At 40.5% G+C, this 23,763-nt stretch overlaps 1 protein-coding gene across 1 annotated transcript; it reads left to right on the top strand.

Moving 5' to 3' along the window:
• The first annotated feature begins 4,820 nt into the window (after nucleotides 1–4,820).
• NUDC (nuclear distribution C, dynein complex regulator) lies at nucleotides 4,821–23,093 on the top strand. The gene is made up of 9 exons (XM_089478112.1): nucleotides 4,821–5,010; nucleotides 9,098–9,175; nucleotides 12,338–12,541; nucleotides 12,913–12,999; nucleotides 14,687–14,800; nucleotides 15,531–15,725; nucleotides 16,078–16,161; nucleotides 18,540–18,658; nucleotides 21,648–23,093. The coding sequence occupies exons 1-9, from the start codon at nucleotides 4,915–4,917 to the stop codon at nucleotides 21,697–21,699; spliced, it is 1,029 nt and encodes a 342-aa protein (XP_089334238.1). The 5' UTR covers nucleotides 4,821–4,914; the 3' UTR covers nucleotides 21,700–23,093.
• Nucleotides 23,094–23,763: the final 670 nt, after the last annotated feature.

Genomic DNA, 23,763 nt, shown 5'->3' on the forward strand with positions numbered 1-23,763 from the left:
TCACTTCACTTTTTTAAACGTGTGTTCGTCCTCATATGACTCTTTAAATGAATCTGTCATCAATTTGTAGAATTTAGCTGTGAGAAATTACTTAGCTGTGAAGGCCATATATAGTGCCATGGTTCTCTCCTATGCCCAGAGAACATGCCACCATCGTTCCACCAGTTTTGTTTTTTTAAGGATTTTTTAAAATGCATTTAGGAGCACGCGGGTTGGAAGTAGGGTTGAAGTCCATTCTCACAGAGTCTGTTTGCTCTCGGAGCAAGAGGACACAGTAAGCTGTTTGCACTAAGCCCTGTCAAGGCCTTGGTTCCTGAACATTTTGGTCTTCGATGACAACACTGCCTTTGTGGCACGACACAACTGTGACCTTGTAACTGGGAAAGCAGAGCAGGACCTGAGTTTAGCCATGGGCGATTCATAACCCAAGCAATTGCTGCGACTTTGTTTTTCTCTAGCAGAGGAGGTATCTCAGACATACAAAGTGAAGTCGAAGGCTTTCATGGCCGGAATTCATACTTTTTGTGGGGGTTTCGGACTATGTGGCCATGCTCTGGACGAGTTTATTCCTGATGTTTCGCCAGCATCTGTGGCCGGCATCTTCAGAGAAAGGTGCCAGCCACAGACACTGGCATCTTTCTCTGAATAGGATTTCGTGTGTGCATTTTTCCAAGCCTGCCTCAAGGTGCTAGAAAGTGAACTTAGGACCTTGAACATGCAAAACATGTCCTCTGTCACTCTGTGTGTTTAGACTGCATTTCAGGGCATGGGTCTATCTTCTTGCTTTTTACTCTGTAAAGAGCTGCGCACAGTGATTGCGTTTTCTAAAAGGAAGCCAGACACACGGTTCAAGCAACCCTAGTCATGCAGTAAGCAGTTGTATAGTTTTCCAAAAGTAAGTAGGAGGTACTGAAGTGGAGGGAGGGTTTAACCCTTCATTTCTTGTCTCAGTCCCAGTTAAGAAGACTGTGCACCTGCTATTTTCACCTTTAGGAACCCTTTAAAGAATTTATTTTTTACCTCAATGGTGTCGTATGTATTGGTCTCAATAATACCCATCTGATCTCTCTGTCTTTGCAACTGCCTATACTTCCTTTTTGAGATAAAGGATATGGCAAAATACAGTAAAGGTAAAGGTAAAGGTAAAGTCAGCAGATCTGTGTCCACTAGGTGGCATATTGGAACTGGATGTGCTATTGAATTAAATCAGTTGTGAATTAGGAACAAAGGAGCCTACCTTATATTGAATTAGCCTTATATTGTCGACTCCGATTTGCAGGGCTTGCCAGGGCTTTAGGAAGGATTCTTATCCCTGCCTGAAGATTCCTAGTATTCCTTAGAGATCATCTGTCCAAGTATTAAACACTCTTGTTTAGTTTCAGATGTATGTATAGGGTGATAGGAGGGATATCTTTCTCACCTTCCAATGCCAAGATCTAAGCGTTCTTATCTACTATGTTTTGTGAACGGTCCCTGAAATTATTTGAAATTTGAAGTAAAGACTTCCCATTCCTTGGATCACTCAGTGTCTAGAATGGAGATGGCAGTCACAAAATCAGAAGACTAGGACTGGGAAGGGCAACTATAAAAGAAGTAAACAAGATCCTGAAGTGCAAAGATACTGAACACAAGGTTAGGGTTGTCCATAGCATTGTTCTTCCCATCACTATCTATGGGTGAGAGAACTAAATGGTGAAGAAAACGTATAGAAAGAAATGGGTTTGAGATGTGGTGCTGGAGAAGAATCCTGTGAATACCCGTGGATGGCATTAACAAATGTGTCTTGGAACGCATTAAGCCTGAACTTTCTCTAGAAGGCAAAGTGACTAAATTGAGGCTGTCGTACATTGGCCACATCATGAGAAGACATCATGAGAAGGCAATAATGCTTGGAAAGGCGGAAGGCAGTGAAAGAGAGGGAGACCACATACTAGATAGATTTCATGAAGGATGATGTGACCCTGAGCCTACAAGACCTGAGCAGAGGATAGCAGGTCTTCTTGGAGGTGTCTCACTCACAGGGTTGTCATGAGTCAGGGTCACCTTGAAGGCAGTTAACACCAACATCAATATCCTTTAAGAGGTACATTCAGGACAAATGGGCCCTGCAACAAAATGCTGAACTGTGGAGTATGGCAGTTCAGAATCAGTTGCCCCGTTCTATATTCCTTCTCTGTACCCCATCCCTGCAACAGTAACACCACAATTGGTGACATTTTTTAATCCCTTCTATTTCCTCTTCATCTTTTTTCTCTCTCTTTGCTTTGTACAATTCTTGGGATTCCCCCAAGACTTCTCAATACGGCTCTCTTTTCTTGTAGATGTTGTAGTTTTGGCTAAGTTACTCCCATAGACTGAAAACTTAAAATATGGGATCTCATATGACAGAGAGATAGTGATGTACAAAGGAGGGATAGCAGAAACTAGAGGCTGTTGGAAAGTGCATGGGTAAGTACCTTTAACCAGGCCATATTTATAGCCAGGTCTAAGTGGCAAAAGCTCTCCAGAGTTTCATGCAGGATTCTTCCCTATCCTTCCCTGGAGATTTCCATCCAAATACTAACCAAGGCTGAACCTGCTTGCTTCTGAAGTCAGCTGTGTTCAGAATCGTGTGGCAAAAACAACTGAAAGCTCATGTACTACATTTGGGAGAAAACCTGTTAGAATCAAGCCGTACAATTCCTAGCAACTATATAAGCCCCGTCTCTTCTAACTTTTACAAAGAGGAGTGACCGCTCTTGAACCAAAGTTGGCTGCAAGCCTAAAGCCATGGACTTTAATCACTGAAGCCAGCGGAGCAGAAGCTGTTTCTCCCTGATGACCTTGTCTCCTAAAATCCCGTTAGTATTGAGTCCTCTGTAGGAAAGACTTTGGGTGAATATAAGCCCCAAATATATTAATGCTTTTATCCCTGTTTTGGAATAAAACACATACTAATAGTGGAATAAAAGCACAATCATAAGCACAATCGTAAGGGTTTTCATGGCAATATTTCTTTGGGGGTGGGTGGGTTGCCATTGCCTTCCTGAGGCTGAGAGAGTGTGACTCACCCAAAGTCACCCAGTGAGTTTCATGGCCAAGCGGGGAACCAAACCCTGGTCTCCAGAGTCACGGTCCAACACTGAAACCACTATGCCACGCTGACTCTCATATACATATATAGTGCTCCCAAGTTATGGAATAGTCTGCTGGAGGAGATCCGACATATTGTAAGCCCCTCTGATGGCCTTTTGGCTGAAGAGTGGGGTATAAATAAATTGTTGTTGTTGTTGTTGTCAGTCTTGACTGCTTTAAAAAGGCGGTCAAGATGCATCTCTTCCGGCAGGCTTTCCCAGACTAGCCTCTCAGTGGCCTCCAATCAATTGCCCTTCAATTGCCCCTGCTTAGTTTATAATTAAAGTGTACTTTAATTGTGGATGGGAGGGTTTATGGGTTATGACGTTTTACTGTATTTTAATCTTGTTTTATTGTTAGCCGCTTTGATCTGCTAGGAGAGCCGGGATATAAATAATAATAATAATAATAATAATAATAATTATTATTATTATTATTAACACACACACACTGAGGGCAGGGAACCATCTAATTAATAATAATAATTGTAAGCCATTCTGATAGCCTTTAGTGCTGAAGGGCGAGGTATAAGTACTCTAATAAATAAATAAATAATGTATGTGTATATACTAGTATATACTGTGTATATATTGTATATTTTATATTTAGTATATATGGTATATACAAGTATACATAGTATATATTGTGTGTGAATACACACACACATATATGTACTATATATATATATACACACACACAATTTATAATGTGTGTATATATTCCATATATATGTACACATATATATATAGTATGTGAATACACACACATATATGTTCTATATATATATATATACACACACACACATTGTGTGTGTGTGTGTATATATATATAGTACATATGTGTGTACATATATATATAGTATATATTGTATGTGAATACACACACAAATATATATGTACTATACACACACACAGTGTGTGTATATACACATATATAGTACGTGTCCATATATATGTACATATATATATTGCATGTGAATACACACACACACATGTTATATATATATATATATATACACACACACATATTAATATGTATATATAGTACATATGTGTGTGTGTGTATATATATATATATTGTATGTGAATACACGCACACATGTTCTATATATATATATATATATATATACACACACATATTAATATGTATATATAGTACATATATATGTGTGTGTGTGTATATATATATATTGTATGTGAAAACATGCACACATTCTATATATATATATGTATACGCACATTAATATGTATATATAGTACATATATGTGTGTGTGTATATATTGTGTGTGAAAACACGCACATATATATATATGCGCCAATGTGATCTTGCATGGTTTCCCCTAGTTTATTCATATTGCCATGCAATGTTTTTAACTTATAGCCTTGTAGAGATGTTGCCCTTCTGTCTTTCACACACACTATATGCATACACAACTACACAACTACAAGTGTGGTTGAAGCCACAGCCAGCGCCACAATCTCCTTTGGCTCTAGAAAGAGCTTTCTGGAACTTCCCATCAGCCCCCTCGGCAGCAGCAAAGCCAGCCGGTAACCATAGCAACCCACGCCAAAACGCGGAAGCGTAACGGTCGCCGCAGGAGGGCTCCTTTCCGCGCTGATTGGAGGGCGAGGCTGCCAATCAAGGCGGCGCGCTCGGCGATTGGCCAGAAGCCTCCCGGAATGGGCGGGGCGGGCGAGCGGTACTGGTTCCGCTTCCGGCCAGGAGACGGTGCGTGTGGCGGCGAGGGCAGTTGAGGGCCGGTTGGAGACTAGGCTGCGAAGAGGAAGGAGGCGCGGAAGATGGGGGCCAGCGGCGACGAAGCGGCGGAGAGCGAGGAGCGCTTCGACGGGATGCTGCTGGCCATGGCTCAGCAGCACCAGGGCGGCGTCAGGGAGGTAATAGGGCCCTGGAGGGATGAAGTGGAAAGGACCCCCTTCCAGGCAGCAATGCCTAGGAGCCTGGGCTCGGAAGAGACCCTCCGAGGGCCGCCAGTCCAACCTCCTCCTGCCATGCAGGAACTCACAATCAAAGCAATGTTGAGTGGGATCTCTTTTCCTGGAGCTTGCATCCATTGCTCCATTGGGTCCTGTTCTCTGGAGCATCAGGAAACAAGCTCGCTTCCTTCTCAATATGCCATCCCTTCAAATATTTAAACAGGGCTCTCATATCACCTCTTAACCTTCTCTTCTCCAGGCCAAACACAGCATCATACAATTGGGAGAGACCCTCCAAGGGCCCTGATCCAGCCCAACCCCATTCTTCTGCCATGCAGGAACTCCCAATCAAAGCATCCCCATTGGCAGATGGCCATCCAGCCTCCAAAGGAGGAGGCACCACCGCTCTCCAAGGCACCATATTCCACTATGAAACGGCTCTTACTGTCAGGGAGTTCCTCCTGATGTTGAGGTGGAATCCCTTTTCGGATGGATAGATAGATAGCCAGACTGGGCCCCAGAACACACTTCCTCAGAGAGTGGAGGGTTCCCCTTCTTTGGAGGCCTTTAGACAGAGGCTGGATGGCCATCTGTCAATGGGGATGCTTTGACTGGGAGTTCCTGCATGGCAGAATGGGGCTGGACTGGATCAGGGCCCTTGGAGGGTCTCTTCCAACTCTGTGATTCAAAAGCATTGTGTGCTTTGAACTGTGTTCCAGAGAGTCCTGGGGACCCTTCGATCTGCTGAGAGTCCATGATGGCAGGGAAGATCCTCCGAAGGATAACGCGCTCCTCTTCCTTTCTCTGCAGTGCAACCTTCAAGAAGCATTGGACGTTTCCTTCGGCGTGTGATCCGTTCGCACAGAGAGACAGGCTCAGATGCGGACTCAAGAGCCCTTCTCAGAGCGCCTTAGCTTTTGTAGGGGTGCCATGGGTATCAAAAGGGGCTGTTGAAAGTGCAATAGATCGAAACGTAATTAAAACGGGAATGAAGTTTTGTTAGCAAGAGCTCAGTTTGTCAGAAGCAAGAAGAGGTCACCTGGGCAAGTAAATGTATTGCTTGTGTATTGCAAGGAGGATATCGAGAAGCCGGGTCATGTCCAGAGGACAGCAAACAAAATGGAGAAGGGTCTGGAAACCATACCTTATGAGGAGAGACTTAGGGAGCTGGGGATGTTTAGCCTGGAGAAGAGAAGGTTAAGAGGTGATAGGATAGCCCTGTTTAAATACTTGAAGGGGTGTCATATTGATCAGATGCTAAAGGATATAGGCCTTCACTGGGCTTTATCAGCGCATGGGAAGGATGTTGACAAGTGTATCATGTAACATGACATCTTTGAGCCACAGTTCCCTCCCCCTTCTGCATAACAGCGCAAGAAGCATAGCTCCTGCCCTGTGTGACATGTGGAAGTCTGTTTTTGTAGAGACCAAAGATACCTTCAAGAGCAAAAGGAAGATTGGAAAGAGAAACATTTAAATAAGAACATGTCCACAAACTCCAGTCCGTCAACAGTGGGTTGAACAGAGGCACTGGCCTCCTGGCACACTATAGATGCCCTAACACTGGTTAACAACCATCTTATATCTCCTTCATGGTTCCCAGCCTGCACACACCATATTCCAAAACTCCTTCCACAGTTCATATCCACCCACCCTAGCCTTAGGCAACATCTTTTCTCCCGTCTTAGTCCCTCAACAACCATAGTTAAAACTGAACTTGTCACCTCATCACCATACCCACAGGTTTTGCATCTCTATGGTAATGCATACAATCAGATTATAAAGGTCCTTCCTGGGCTTCAGTTCACTCAGTGCATCTGAGGAAGGAGACCAAGTCTACAAAAGCTGATGCTACAGAGTTATCTCAACGGTGCTAAAAGATCCCTTTGCAGATCAAAGCATCCCCGACTGATGACCATCAAAAGGAGGCTGGATGGTCATCTGTTGGGGATACTTTGATCTGGATTTCCTGCATGGCAGGGGGTTGGACTGGATGGCCCTTGCGGTCTCTTCCAACTCTATGATTCATACTCTTCTCCCCTGTGTTCTCTGGCCTTCATATTTCCATCTTACCCAATATCTTGTCTCTGGGAGATTCAAGTATATAGTTCATTATAGCAAGTGTAATGCAGTTTGTTACATGACATAGTGTCAGTGTGGGCAAGTCACACTCTCTCAGCCTCAGAGGATGGCAGTGGCAAATCCCCTCTGAAGAAACTTGCCAAGAAAACTCTGTGATAAGTGCGCCTTAGAGTCACCATAAATCAGAAATTACTTGGAGGCACACAACAAAATGACAAACAGATGCATTGGATTATATCTCCCAGAAGTACTATTAAGAGGCTTGAAATTGAAGTTTCAAATTGCAGTTTGAGATTATGCAGAATTAACAAAAGAGGCCTTTCTTATACAATCATCCTTGAGTATTCTAGTGTGCCGATGTCACAACCTCAAGGGAGATTCCCTCTATTCTCTGTGAAAGATTAAAGCATATAGCAGTGGTGGGCACCCGTCAGGGCCAAGATTTTCATCACTGTGGCCTGTTACAGACTGCCAAAATAAAGCTGCTTCGGGTCTCTTTGGAGGTATGCTATTTAAATGATGCATGCATCCTAAGAATCCGGAAGCTGCACCAAAAGCTGCCCTCCAGTGCTCAGGAATGGAGTGTGGCTTTGGTGCAACCTCCGGACTCTTAGGACCCATGCATCATTTAAATAGCATATCTCCATAGAGACCCGAAGCAGCTTTATTTTGGCAGTCTGTAACAGGCCTGTGTCCATCATTTTGGATAACTGGGAGTGACTATCCATCATTCCAGGTCATAGCTGGAGGCGTTTTGTATATTGTTTTGAGGTTTTGGAATGGTGTGCAGGCCAAAGTAACATTTTAACACAAATGGTGGTCCTGGGAATTTTTGTTTTCTAATTGGGTAAGTTGGAGAGGTTTTTGGAGCGTGAGCAAAGATTTGGGGAAAGTAGGGGTGCTAGGGTTGTATGATTCTCAGCTTTGGCCTAGGACCTGAAAATCCAGATTATGGGCCCCAGTTGTACTTTTCTGCCATACGATTATATTTTAGGATATAGCATATAGAGGAATACACTGTTACAAGAGAGTAAAAAAAACCATGCATAGAGACATTATTGTAGTAAACAATTCCAAGTTTTTAGCATGTGATAGAGAACAGTATCCCATCATAATACAAAACAACTAGTCTTCTAACAAAGCTGGCTAGTGCTGTTTTGACTGATACAAAGAATTTTGCGCCATAAATTTATGGAATATCTGGCCAGTGCAAAATAATGACAGAAATTTAGTTACTTTAATTAGGAAAATTTATAGAGCAAAAGATCAGTCACTGTTTGAGATTGTCTGTGATTGTGCAGAACAAGACGGAATTACAGAGGATTATGACATATCACTCATAATCTGTACAGGTCCATTCAACTCTTGCTTTTGCTCAGTGTTTTTCACTAGTAAAAGTAGTTCAACAGCCAGGAAGGAAAAGTGTAGTGTATCATCTGAAGCAGAACTTCTGAATTGTCACATATCCCAAATCAAGAATACCAAATTCTTTATTTCCTCACTTTTATTTCTCAGTCAACTGGATCAAATCCTTGATCCTCTAGACAGCTGTTTTAACGACTTCTTAAAATTGAACTGAAATAGCATTAACTATTAGGCATGTCAGCATATCTCAGTTAAAGATTATTGTTCAATGCAAGGTCCATTATTTGAGATAGCTAAAGTGTGAAACCTCATTAAGTTTTCTAATACCTTTGGTTTCTGAAATCTGTATGCAGCTATAAATGGAACAAGTGTTTATACTGGTTTCTTGGTGACTACCTGATTTGCTACAGAATTCTAGGACAGGAGGACTATACTTGCAGTTTCCGTTCAACATGATTTCTGACTCTGAGCAAGAACAGGTTGCAAAGAGGAGAAGCAACTGCAAGGGCTTTGAAACAAATCAGATAACTCCAAAGAGGTGTTTGAATTTTTTTGACAATGTTATTGTGCTTTGAAAACATCCTGTCTCTTTTCCTTACAGCTTGTGAACACCTTTTTCAGCTTCTTGAGACGCAAGACTGATTTCTTTGTTGGAGGAGAAGAGGGCGCTGCTGAGAAGGTATGTGACTTAATCATCACTTCATCACTGGGCCTGTGTAAAGATAGTACCTATCATTTGTAGTCTGAACTGCTGTGTGCAGTGTCATTGTATGGCTCATATATACCATGACTTTTCTTTTGAGTTTTCTGTAACAAGTGATGATGTCACATTCCATTTGGAATCTGGAAAGCAACAGAAGAGGCGAGCGACGTGAAGTAGTGACTGACCTTGGCTGAGCAGGTTTATTTCTGTGGATGACACCAATAGCCATTTTTGTGTTTTGTTTGTTTGAGTGGTGGGAGTGTTGGACTGTGCTTTGACCAAAGGCTAGCTTGAAAAGCTGGCATGCCACAATGTACCAATTTAACTCTGCCAGACAACACAGGATCAATAATTCCAGTTTACTTTGTTTGTTCATTTCTAGAAAAGCTCTAAGTCCACTTTCATAGTAGTGACTTCACAACCAAAGAGCAGGGTTTGCCTAACCTGTATGTGTGGGATGTTTTTAGTGTTCCTAAAGGAGAGGTGGGATAAGAGCAAACTATAGATGGTGTCTGGCCTTTTTTTGCAGTCCCTGAAGCCTCCCCAGAGGACTCCACAGTTCCTCTATTAAAAACTCAGTTTATTCTCCAGCCAAAATCATCTGCCCCCAGAATGCCCAAACCACCACAAAGAGATGGCAGCTAGGGGCACCTTGCCTCCCCATTATCCCCCCAAAAACAAATTAAAAATGAGAAAAACAACTTTTGTCCAATCTATAGCCCAAAACTGGGAGTGAAATTACATCATTTCTTGTCATGCCAGGAGTGAAGCCTGTGGCTTGTAGAGTGGGAGGCCCTTGCCCCAGTCCTGAATATTCTGCTATTATTTGGGACTTTTGTGATTTGCAGCAGTGGGTAGGAATTTGATACACCCCACTTCTCATGTTGCATTTCATAGATAGTCTGGGAGTAGCTGTATATTGTGGGTGGGAATCATACAGCCCTCCAGATGATGTACTGCCACTCTCAGCATTCTTCACATTGCCTGTGCTGGGTAAGGCTGCTAGGAATTAGTATCGCAACAATAGCTGAAGGGGTATGTGGCTCTCACATGTAAATAGGTCAGAAAAGTCATTATTTTCTAAGTAGATATAAATAGAAGGAGAACGATTATTACAGCAAAAGGTTTTGGTTTGTTTTAGTACATGATAGATATTTTTGGCCTTCGCAATAAGGCAGGAAATAAATTTTAAAGATTCCTTTCAGTGGTGGGAAACTTGGTCCTCTAGTTACTTTGCAAGCCTCACTCAGCATGGCCAGAATATTTAGAGGGACAAAGGTTTCCCATCCTGAATTTAAAATCTTGAGGAATTTCCAAATCATACTTTTGTCTTTCTGAATCCAAGCGCATGAAAGAAACCTGTGGTCACTCTAAATAATTCATGTTAGGAGCATGGAAGCAAGACTGCCATGCTATTCCACAGAAGGACATGAAAAAGTGGGTAAAATCTTTTCCTGCTTTTTAAGCTGACAAAATAAATTTCAGGAGTTTGTTAGAATTTTTTTTAATGATTTATGATCAAGCCACTAGATTCTGTCCTGAAAGTCAGATTCCATGTTATAGGAATGAGGCCAAAGATTTCTATATCCGTATATGGGTTCTGAGCCATACAGGTAACATGCTATTTAAAGATTCCTTTATTGCACCCTTTTTTAAAAAAATCAGAGAATGGGAACAAGGTCATCATGGTTTTTCTGTAGTAGGCAAAAGTCTCCAACATGTCAGTGTACAAAGGGCATACTAGATCATAGGTTACCAATTCTGTGGATTCTGTTTGTGGCCTTCGCTTGCTGCAGCACCTGTGAAGGTCACCCAGCGGTGGGAACCCTTGAAATCCAGCCAGTGATGCAGTCAGATGGCTGCGTCACCTCTTGGAGCAAACATTTTAGAGCCCTGACCCCCAGTCTGTTTCTTCTAAATTGAGGACAAAGGTTACTGTATTTGTCCCCACTCTGGGCTCTTGGAAAAGAGACAGATAAGACATTTTTAAAATGTTTCAAAATCTGTAGCACCTTCTGTACCTCCTGGTTGAGTAAAAGCAAGGATACAGTCACTTGTGTACACACATACACCTCAGAGTGAGTCTTTGCCTTTTCATAGCTAAAAATGTGCACCTTGCAAATGTAAAAAAAAATTGGGGAGATGATGGAGCTTAGAAACTATGTGGGTTTTCCAAATATCCTCTTTACTAAATATATCAAATTCTGGATTTTTCTACAATTAGTCATTAATAGTGCTGCTAAAGGTATAGGTAGTCCCTTGACATGAATGTCCAGTTATAACTGACTATAGCAGGTGGTGCTCATCTGCATTACTAAACCAAAGAGCCAGCTTTGTCCGAGGACTACTCCAGTGGTCATGTGGCCAGCATGACTGCACCAAACACTGTTACCTTCCCACCAAAGTGGTACCTATTTATCTACTTGCATTTGCATGCTTTTGAATTACTAGGTTGGCACAAGCTGGGACTAGTGACAGGAGCTCACCCCGTCATGCGGCACTCCGACCTCAAACTGCCAACCTTTTAAACTTCTGAGCATCAGAATTGGCATCTTAGCCATTAAACCACCACATCCCGATGATGATGATGATGATGATGATGATGATGATGATGATGATGATATTCCTTGTAATAATAATAATCCCTTTATTAGTACTGCTTCTTTAAATAATGGAGAATCATAAAATTATTTTTGAAACTACAGCAATGCTGCAGAGCCTTTGGCTGTTCCAAAGTTACTGAACTCAGCCTCTCAACTTTCCTGAGCATTGATCATTATAAATGGTAGTCTTGGGGAGTTGGAGTGCACCAGAATCTGAAGAGGCACAAGTTACCAGGAGCCCTGGTGGTGCAGTGGTTAAATGCCTGTACTGCAGCCATTCACTCAAAACCATAAGGTTGTGAGTTCAATACCAGTGAAAGGGCTCAAACTTGACTCAGGCTTGCATGCTTCCGAAGTCGCTCAAATGAGTACCCAGATTGTTGGGGGCAATTAGCTTACAGTTGTAAACCGCTTAGACACTGCTAGTTCGGTATGGAGCAGTATATAAATGAAGCTGTTTTACCAACCCCTGTATTACGAATGCTATTACTTCAATAGTTTTTACAAGGTTTATTCCTATTCCCAACTCTCCTAGTTAATCACAGAGACTTTCAGCCGTCACAACAAGCTGGCTCAGAAAGCACAGAAAGAGAAGAAGACCCGTCACGAGGCAGAGCAGAAGGAGAAAGCAGAACGTGCTGCTAAACTTGCCAAAGAAAAAAAACAAGAAGATAGTGAGCCACGGATTAAGGAGCTTACAGATGAAGAGGCAGAAAGGTTGCAGCTGGAAATTGATCAGGTATGATTCCTGTTTGTTACAACTGGACAAAACTTAGAGTGGCGTTTTGCTTGTGAATAGTTTGTCAATGACTTGCTTTCAGCTTGGTTGGAGGCTGCATTTCAAGTCTCAGCCCCCAGAAATAATTCAGATCCTGTCTTAAATATCTCTTATCTCTCTCTAGGCTATTGTACTTGTCCATTTTTTCATACTGTATCTGGAAATTCCCCACCCCAACATTCCATTTGGTTTATTCATCTTTACCACTTGTGTTGAAAATAAGAAGTGAAAAAAGCAGCTCTACTTAATAGTAAACCAGCACAGAACATTTCCATCTCTTCATTAAAACTTTCTCTCTGTGTATGCTTGTATGTGTGTGTTTTTTGCAACAGAAAAATGAGAAAAAAGAAAGTGTGGCTCAGAATGTCCCAGTTGAATCCACAGAAAATTCAATGGAAACTCCAGAGTCCAGCAAGCAGGTAATGTGCTCTTAGAGGTTTTTTGTCTGTGAGCATATTGTTGTATTGCTTTCACATAGTTCATGTAGCATATGATACCAATAATGTGCTCACCAGAATGTATGGACTCCAGGGGTTTCTGCAATGATTATCATTCTTATTCAAGTCCATAAAAGTTGTATATTCCTCTCATTCAGCGTAGGTGGATGTACCAGAATAAGTGTTCACATATCAAAAGGTATAACAGATCAGAGAGCCAAGGGACATAGTGGTTTGAGTGTGATTATTGGACTATGACACTGGGAGACCATGGTTGAAATCTCCACAGCTATGGAAGCCTGTTGAGTGACCTTGGGCAAGTTATACTCTCTCAGCCTCAAGAGGAAAGCAAAGGCAAAAACCACTTTGAACAAATCTTTCCTATAAAACCCCATAATAGGGTCACCATAAGTTGGAAATGACTTGAAGTTATACAACAGTGACAAAACAGACTATAAATCAGTGGTGGCGAACATATGGCACGAGTGCCAAAAGTGGCACTCAGAGCCCTCTCTGTGGCTACACACGCCATCAACCTCAGCACAGAGTTTGTTACTAGAAAGTCAGGGGGACATGGCACTTCGCAATAAATAAGTGGGGTTTGGGTTGTAGTTTGGACACTCAGTCTCTAAAACGTTTGCCATCACGGCTATAAATAAACAAGAATAGGTGTAGCAAGAAATTTGCCTACATTTTTAATAATGCTTTGATTAGTGTCTGTCTTTAATAACACACACAGAATCCATCAAAATGTCTGGATATGAACAAAGCTAAGGGAAATAGACTTCATATAAGAGAATGTTGACGGACTTTTATATTAGTTTTACACTAAATGCTGATACAGTAAAGTCTTTGAGATGTGAGAACTCTTTTAAAAATGTAACCCTAACAATTTATGTCGGATAACAGATTACATCTATTACAGCAAAAGCAAGATTAACACCACATTGCATGACTATGAACACATCCAGTCTTCTCTGGTTTTGGAACCTGGGAAAGGTTGGGCCTGATTATATTTGAGTTCAAGAGATTTCCAAAAGGAAACAATCTTGCCTGAAACTCTGAGGAGAGCTTCTGCTGCTCACTGGTACTGTTTGTACCAGTCGACTTAGTAAAAAGCAGTTTCTTGTGTTACGGAATAGGCTTTAATGGACTGTACATGAAGTGTTAGTTCTTAGCTGCTGATGCAGATGCATGTGGTTGCAAGCATGAATATGCAGTAAAATCATAGGATTTTTTTTAATGCTAGAGGTGTATTTCTAACTTCTTTGTTTACTAATACACTCCCAAAAAATTGCAATATGTACCTTCAAGTTAAGATTAACCCCTCATGCTTCTGGAATAAAGTTTAGTTCATGAAAGACTGTCATAATAAATTGGTTAAACTGTTAGTCTCTGTTTGGAATTTCAAGATGGAGTTTCAAGCAGATTAAGTTGTGTCATCTGAATAACTCTTGCCATGAAAACCCCATAATATGTTCACCTTAGGGTTGCTGTAAATTGGAAACTACTTGAAGGCACACAACAACAACAACAATGCAGAACAGTTGAACCACCCACGTTTACTCAAGTAGTGCAGCTGACAGGAAAAATCTCCCATATACTTATTAAGCCTGATAAAAGTTGAATGTATGCAAAGAGTACCTAAACTGTGTTTGCATCTGATTAGGATACAGATGAAGAGGAAGAAGATGAGAAGGACAAAGGCAAGCTGAAACCAAACTCTGGGAATGGAGCAGACCTTCCAAACTACAGATGGACGCAGACCCTCTCTGAACTAGATGTAAGTATAGTCTGAGTAGAATATGAGAGTTTTACTTATGGGGGGTGGGTATTTGCTCAAGGCTAGGTTGAATCTGTGAAATAAAAGTCAAAGGAAGCAGAGTCTGTTCCTTGTTGGGGTCTAGCTCTAGAGAAGGAGGGATGGAAGGAAGAAAAATGACACCAAGAGTTAATCTTTGGTTTTCATCTTAAAGGCAGCTTCAAATAGTACCTGAGACACAGAAAGCAATTTCACAAACAAATATAGATCTAAGGCAGGGGTGGGCAAAGTGTGGTCCTCTAAGGCTGGTTTTGTGGTCACCAAGGTCAAAACTTTGTTTTGCAAAAAACCTTGTTTTTTAAACTCCAAAATGCCAGGTATTGAGGAGGTCATGTCAGGAGCCTCCTTGGACTTCTTAGCGGTCAAAACAAATCTTTGCAAAAGTTTTTTTTCCCCTCCTTTTTTTGGCCTCAGAATAACCAAAGAGTGAGAATGCCCCCACATTTCCTAAAAGTTATTTGGGGTCAAAAAGATGGGGGGGTTTGTATGTATATGTTATGAGTGTTACTGCTTTCAAATGTCTTCTGGGTGGGAGATTTAACAATAAGGGGGGGGGGACTAACCGAAAGCTGCCTGCTTCTGATCTAAGGTGTTATAAATTATAACAAATGGTGATTGGCACATCATCTGTACTAGAAGTATTTCTGTGAGTATTGTTACTTCCCTTTGCTTTGCTTCCTCTGTTATCTAGCTGGTTGTCCCATTCAAAGTGAACTTCAAGCTGAAGGGAAAGGATATGATAGTTGATGTACAGAGACGACACCTAAAGGTGGGATTGAAGGGCCACCCCCCTATCATTGACGCAGCCTTATACAATGAGGTGAAAGTGGAGGAGAGCTCATGGTTGATTGAGGATGGAAAAATAGTCACTGTGCACTTGGAGAAGGTAAGAGCAAAGCATTTTGTGCCTATATTTGTGGCTAGTTTTGCTAGAGTTTTGACTACATAGGTGTGCTGCTAGAGATGGTATCTCTTGGGGAAAGGAGCTTCCAGATTGAACCAGTTATTAACTGCAAAAAGGTTGTGTTTTAATTTGTTGTGAGCCTCCTTGAATTGTGGGCTGGGAGAAAGATGGGTTATAAAACAAATAAATAAACAAATCAAACGGATTATCTAACTGTGATGAGACAGGGTATTAACTGTCAGTCTTTAAAATGCTAAATTCCTAATGCACATATTCCATTCAGAGAAGATGCTATTGTTGTGAAATGCTTAATTTGATTATCTGTTTTATTTAGATCAACAAGATGGAATGGTGGAATAAGTTAGTTCAAACAGACCCTGAGATTAACACCAAGAAAATTAACCCAGAGAACTCAAAGGTACTTTTAAGTGCTTCATTGAAATGAAAATTTAATGGGAGGATTGACAGTACCTTGTCGCTCTGCTTTACAAACTTATTAACTCTTTAACTGGAGATTTAGTCATCTTTTTTTTTTTATTTAATATTCTTTATTGAAGATTTTAAACAGTAAAAAAAAGAAGGAAAAAAACACACAATCACAATTATATACATGAAAGTTTTCACATTACATGATAATTATCGTACAGAATAAAAACACCAATCACACATGTTTTTCCCTTGCCAAACTAAAATCAAAACTTCCTCTGAGGAGGCGAGACAAGCGAGTGTGAATCTGAAAACCTATTACATTTCTGTCGTGATTACATAGCTCATTTCTCACATGCTTAATATTACTCAAAACATCAAGCTATTTTCTTAAGTATTTGCCTCTGTGCTTCGCTATCTTGCCCATCCATAAAACCATAGAAATAAGCTTATGCAATTGCTAGTTACCAAATAAAATTTGAGGGCAAGTCTTCTTTTTCCAAAAAACATACAAAAGGTTCCCAAACTCTTTTTTCTTTTTTCCAATCCAGGTTTCTTACATAGCATGTTAGTTTATCCATTTGCATGAAATCCAACAACTTCATGGCCCAATCGTTCCACGAAGGATGTTGGGTCGCTTTCCAATAAGAGGCAAACACAATTCTGGCTGCTGAAATTATATAAAACAATAATTTACCATGCGATCTTTCTAATTTATCGTCCATAATCATATTTAACAAGTACATTTTAGGGTCTAGAGGAAATGTCTGTTGCAAAATAATTTGCACCTTTTGATGAATCATTTTCCAATATACTTTTGCTAAGTCGCAAAACCACCACATATGTACATAAGAGCCGATGGCTTTATTGCATTTCCAACATATCGGATTTTGATTTATATATATCTTAGAAAGCTTCAAAGGGGTCAAGTGCCATCTATACTGCATTTTCAGATAGTTTTCTCTAATTATAACACAAGCCATATATTTCATTCTAATGGAGCAATTTTTTCCCCATTGATCTAACGGTAAGCTTTCACCTAAGTCTTGTGCCCATTTTACCATGGTCGGTTTTATCAACTCCTCATGCATCTCGAGGTTCAACAAAAATATTTGGGGATATGGTTGTCTACAAAGAATACTGATCTGTTCAAGAACAATTATAGTAAGACATGGCAAAAGATCAAAGAGGACTTATCACGTTGGGAGAAAGCAGGATTGTCTTGGATGGGAAAAGTTGCCGTAGTAAAGATGATGATTCTCCCAAAACTGATTTTTTTGTTTCAAACCATACCAATTTTGACCAATGAAACTCCTCTTAATTCATGGAATAAAGATATAAGTAAGTTTTTATGGGGAGGGAAAAAACCGCGTGTTCGTTTTCATTATGTATGATGAAACTAGACATGGCGGTTTGGATCTCCCCAATTTAAAACTTTATTTTTACGCAAATTGCTTTGATTGGTTAATCCCATGGTTTACATTAAATGATAGAAATCTGTTAAATTTGGAAATGGCAGGGAATATCTTTGGCATTCATGCCTACCTATTTTATGAGAAGACCAAAATCAATCACGCTTTTTCGTTACATCTTGTTAGAAAGGTACTCCTGAGAGTATGGATGAAATTTAAGCATTTGATTTATCCAAAAATCCCGGTATGGACTTCTATAAACGAAGCATTCCATAGGAATGACGAAATAGCGTGTAACTGTTGGGTTACATACAAGGATATTCTAATTAAAGATCAAATAACGAATCAATTAATTATGAAGCCCATGGATCAGCTAATGAAAGAAGGCTTTTGTATAAATTGGTTCCTGTTTCGACAATTAAAGGAAAGATATGCAATGGATATCAAAAATACAGGTATTTAGAGCAATCAGATTTTGATAAAATTATTTTCGGAAAAAGTGCAGGAAGGATTTCAAAATTTTATAAACTGGAGATTTAGTCATCTGATTGAGTAAAGTACATTGCCGAAGAGTTAAAAATGAGCATAATCCAGTCCAATGTGTGTTTTCCAATGAAGACACAGTTTCCCTCTTCATATGATACTCCTGGCAAAGGAAGCCTTGCCTTCATCAAGGACTGAGTAAGGTCTGGCTGCTGAATCAAACCTGTAATAGGAGATGTTCTATAGAAGTTGTCAATGGCTAAAAAGCAATGTTCAGGGAAAGAATAGGACAAAAAACTAATCCTGGCAACTTGTACAAAAGCCACATTTTGTTATTGTGGCCAGTCTTTTAATGTGTTTCTGTTGTGAGAATTTTTGTAAGCTGCTTCATAAGGTGGGGCTATAAAATAAGATATAAATTTCTTAAATGCATAAACAAATAAATACGCACTTTCTCTCTCTTTCATTTTCTAAGCTATCAGACTTGGACAGTGAAACACGTAGCATGGTGGAGAAAATGATGTACGATCAGCGGCAGAAATCAATGGGTCTCCCCACATCTGATGAGCAGAAGAAGCAGGACATATTGAAAAAGTGAGTAGAAGCTATTTGAGTAGAAGTATATGAAGGAACGGAAGATCACAAATGACCCTTGTTCATGGTACAGGTTCATCTGTAGGTCAAATCCTGCTCTTACGTGCAGCTAGTAGGGCAATGTCGGGACTCATGGGCCTGGCAGTACCATCTCTGAATTATCACATAGTGTTTCTGACTCTTGATCTCTATTTGCTTCAGTGAGATAACAACTCTCCCCCCCCCCCCCCACGTGCGCCATCTGCTGCAGTGACTGCTAGACAGTCATACTTTTATCATTTTATTGCCCTGCTTGGCAAAGGTGTAGGTAAAAGCTTCTGTGAGTAATTCCCCTGCTAAGGCCACACAGGGTAACGCTCCCTGCTTTCAGGTTGGTAACTGAATAATTAAAGAGCACACAGCTACCCTTCCTCTCTCGTAAATATCTAACTCAAACTAATATGCTTAAGTGGATGTGTCTATAATATTGCCATGAATCTTCTTTTTGCTGCACTGCTTCTACTAATGTAAAGAAAGCTGATTCAGATATCTCATATTTATACTCCGTAAGAATTCTGAGAATTGTAATTTGCCATTTACCTCTGAAATCTGACTCTTTGCCCACTCTGTTGGGCACAGTGCTTCAAGTGCACTTCCTCTCCTTCAAAAAATGGGAGTGTAGACAGTGGCCCATATGCATTTTTTTCTAACAGGGAAAAAAAAGAGTTGTGCTGTATCAGACTGAAGGCCTAACTACAGTCGCCTCTCTGTTTTCACGGACTTGGAATCTGCGTCCCTCAGAAATACACAAGGGGCAAATGGAGGGTGACACAATGAGGCAGATGGCACCGCACGCAGGAGCACACCGCCATTGGAGTCAATGGGAACTCCAATATTGGCATTTTTCCATTTTTGCAGAGAGGGGTCCAGAATGGATCCCGTGTGAAAACAGAAGGGTGACTGTAGAACAGTATTGCATTTTTTTTAACCAGGAAAAAAAAACGCAGGCTAACCAGCTGCATTTGGAAAGCCCACAAACTGGAAATGAATGCAGTAGGCTGGCCCATTTTTGTTGTCATGCTGCTGATTTATAGAAACAAATTACCTCTCATAATGGAAATCACATGTAGCCATCATAATTTGTAAATTTTGTAATGCCTCTTTAAAGCCATGTTGGTGTTTTTCATGGTATGGAGGTAAATTCCGTTTAACTGTGTGATGTGTAAAGTATTTCAAATGTGTCTGTCCTAAATCTCCTCTCATTCAGCTTGGCAGACGACTCTTACTTTAGTATTTTGAGAGAGGAAAAACCCCTCCTCTTCTTTTTCCATACCATACATCATTTTCAGTATCTCTGTTATGTCTTCCCACCTATCTTTGACCTGATCCAAAAAGCCCTAAATGTGGTAACAGCAACAAGTTTTGGCATAGCATTTCTCTGCTGTTGCTCATCATTTTGAGCCTCTCAATTTCCTGTAAATTTTGGCAAACTGTAATTGAATGGCACTTAACACCAAGCCTTAAATCTTATACTTGTAAAACGGTACATGTGTATTGATGGCATTTACATAATGGGCAGTTAGTACTGCAGTCAGCAGTTTGGTGTGCAATAAATTGTTTTTCTGTGTACCTGTAACACTTAACCTGCTTTCTCCCTATAATGTTAAAGTGTTAATATAATTGTAGTCCTTTCTCCGATTTGTGACAGGGGTGTCATAAAAACAAAAAATGTGAACCTTGCAAACCATACTAAAAGGGTTTGCATAAATTATGCTGTTAAATGATCTTGCTGACAAAAGAGTTTGATTGCAAGGATGCCTAAGTTAGAACAAATCTATCAGAGGACTCTGACTTCTTACCAGGATTTCTCTGCAACCCTCCTTCAGCCAGTGGTATTCTTATTGCACAAACAAAAATAGTGTTTGCACACAGAGCGGAAAACTGCTTTCTTTAAGCCAGGTGCTACGTGTCTGACCTGGAGCTAATAGTTCCCAAGGGCACATTTGATTAATTTGCTGTCACTCATTTACAACTGTAGTGCATCGTAATGGGGCAATTTTACTGATATTACTAATGGGAGCGTTGATGTGGTATTATAGGCCATGACCTATAGCAGAGCTACACAGATAGCAGGGGAACCTGTGACTTTACAATATAAGTGGGGAAATTGTTCTGCAGTAGGATTTGCTGCAACATGCAAAAAAAAAAACCCCACAAGACTTAAAGTATGGAATCTGTTTTATTTCAAACTTGAAACCTTTGTCTTGTAGAAGCCAGATAAAATTGCTTCACTGGCTGAATCTGGCCCATGAACCCATCATTTGACTGTTTCTGTTTTGTAGAAAGTACATTCAGAATTAGTAATTCTGTCTCTTTGGGTCTTTCTTATTTAAGACATTTCTATTTTCATCTTGCTTTATCAATACAATACCAGGGTATGGGTCACAAATTGTCATCAGCCAATGAAAGAATAGTCTGAAGCAAACAATAGAATAAAAACTAACATAATATTCAAGCAAATCAATAACTACTAAAAACTATTTAGAAATCAGAGGATATATTGTAGTATTCAAATGCTATAAATAAACACTGAAAGCAGCAGTAGTTGTTATAAAAAAAAAGGCCTGTTCCTGCATATGTAACAAAACCACATTTTAACAACTCAGGAGTTGGTACCAGGTGCACTGTTTTGGGAATTGCATTATTTGGCTTGAGCATTATTTGGTGCTTTGAGCATTGGTTTAACATTCTGGAGATCAGGGTTGAATACCACTCAGCTATGGAAACTCACCAGGTGACCTTCAGCAAATAACTTTTTCAGCCACAGAGGAAAGCAAACACAAACTCCCTCTGAACAAATCTTGCCAAGAAAACTTCTTGACAGGAGTTGCTTTAAGTTGGGAACAACACAGCAACAACAACAACAGTCATTTGACTTCCAAATATGGCATAACTTTTCTTCTATCTACCTAACTGTTTCAACTAATGTCCATTTCTCTCATTCTTCCAGGTTCATGGAACAACATCCAGAAATGGATTTCTCCAAAGCAAAATTCAACTGATACGTTCCCCACCACCAACACCACCTTTTTTTTTCTTTTCCCCTTTCTCCAGTCAACCTTTAAAGTTCAAAAGAAGCTCAAGCAGCACAACATGTTACTTTCTATGGGATGCTGTGAATGCTCATATTGTCCCAGAGTGAATTTTTCATATTAAAAAATAGCTGTGCTGTTTAATCCATGTGGCCACCTGCCTAGGCTTCTGGATTTATCGCAGCTTTATTTATCATCTGAAGCCTGTTTTATTTCTGTATAAATAAGTCAGGGAGGGTTAGAAGTGAAGCAAAAAAAGAGGACTAATAGTAGAAATCATGGATTTCCCTTGGGTCTCTTTATTCTGACAGGTTTACATTTGGCTGTTTGAGGCACTGGAGATTCAACCTTGCTCATCCACTGATCTTTTAGCTCCTGCTTTTGAACTTAGGACTGAGCAACCTTCCTTAAACACAGTGATCAATCCATTCAGCATTCCTACTCTAGGAGGCCTGCTCCAAGCCAAGCAACCCCTGCCAAATGTTAAGTCAGTGCAGCACCTCTGAGAGTAGTTTCATACAGAAAGCACTGGCAGGTGAATCCATGATTGTCTCATGCTTGTTGTATGTATACCATAATCTCTAAAGGGGAGACGCTATTTAGGAGTGATGTGCCCATAGTTTGCTCAGTTTCCTACTTGGCATTACTGTAAAAGCACAGAAAGCAGCAGCATGAATACTACTTGTATCTGTGTCATTGCTTTTTCAAATCCCCAGATTTAATTTTGGAGGCATGTACATGGTAGAGAGAGACTACCATGTGTATATTGTGGGCTGAAATGCGAGAACTGTTTAGGCCAGTACATCAGAATCTGGTATTTTGCTCCTGCTTTCTTCAGATCAAATGGATTTGTCCTCAGCCATTCCTGCCAGGCCCTATTGTAATAATCTCGGAGCTTCAGTGTCCCAAATGCTAGTGGGGTTGTGTTGCGATACTGTTTTGGTTTAGAAAACCTGATTTTAGGGATAGCTAGGCTTGTTGTTAAATGTCTGAATACTTCAAGGAGCTTGACTTGTACTTTGCTTAAGTTAATTGATGAATGTGAACTCTGCAGAAATTTTTCCGCAGCTTTCTCTGACCTGGCATCTTCCTAATGTGCTGAACTGCCACCCATTGTTCTCAGACACCATGGCTGGGAATGATGAGACTTGCGGTCCAACACATCTGGCAGCCAAGTGGTTGAAGAACGCTGTCTTATCATTACAGTAACAGCTGGCAAGTGGATTTTTTGCTATCAACGGGGCACATTGGATGGCAAGTAGATCTCTGACTTGCTGGGAGATAGTTATCCTCCTTGCTTTCTCCTCCTTCATTGCTTAAACAGCTTGTATTCTGCATGTACAATTAAAAAGGCTATGTTTTCATGTGCTGTCACTCTAGTTTCTACCTGTTTACCAAATTAGCCTAGGCATTACCCCAAGATAACCAGCAACTTCTATAAACTATAAGTACCTTCCCATGTTGTATAATTCAAAGCATTTGCCAGGTCTTTCAGCTCCAATGAAGGAGAAAGAATACCAAGAAATGTTTTAGGCAGTGTGTGGGTGGTAGTTTTGGACTACAGCTTCCCTAAGTCCCATTCAACCTGGTCATTGAGTAGAGATGATGGACTTTGTAGTCCAAAATATATAAAAGGCACCATACTGGTTCAGTATAACATTGTCTTCAGAAAAGCCTGTATAATGTGTGCAAGCTTTTACAGCATTGTAACTGGTTGCTTTCAATAAGCTTGAAGGTTTCAGCCTTCTACATGCTTCAGTGTTTTTCCCCTGCAGGAAGCTGCAATCTTTCCCTTCTTTCCTGTGCTGACAGCAGGTCATTGACCCCATTCCTCTGTGCTTTATGGCCATTCACTAACTGCAAGACTTCTTGCCACGGAGCAGCAGTTATGCCCACACAGTTGTACTCTTGTAATCTCATGAACGGCCTTGAGTGTTTGCTGAATATTCCTCCTGTTTTCATATGTGTGTATTTACATGTATGAGAATGCTCTGTGCAAATCTGATCACCCTATCTCCTGTTCATTGCTTAATG

This window comes from Sceloporus occidentalis, unplaced genomic scaffold (assembly GCF_023333645.1).
Source record: "Sceloporus occidentalis isolate IW3139 unplaced genomic scaffold, rSceOcc1.0.p SCAF_13, whole genome shotgun sequence".
NCBI lineage: Eukaryota > Metazoa > Chordata > Lepidosauria > Squamata > Phrynosomatidae > Sceloporus > Sceloporus occidentalis.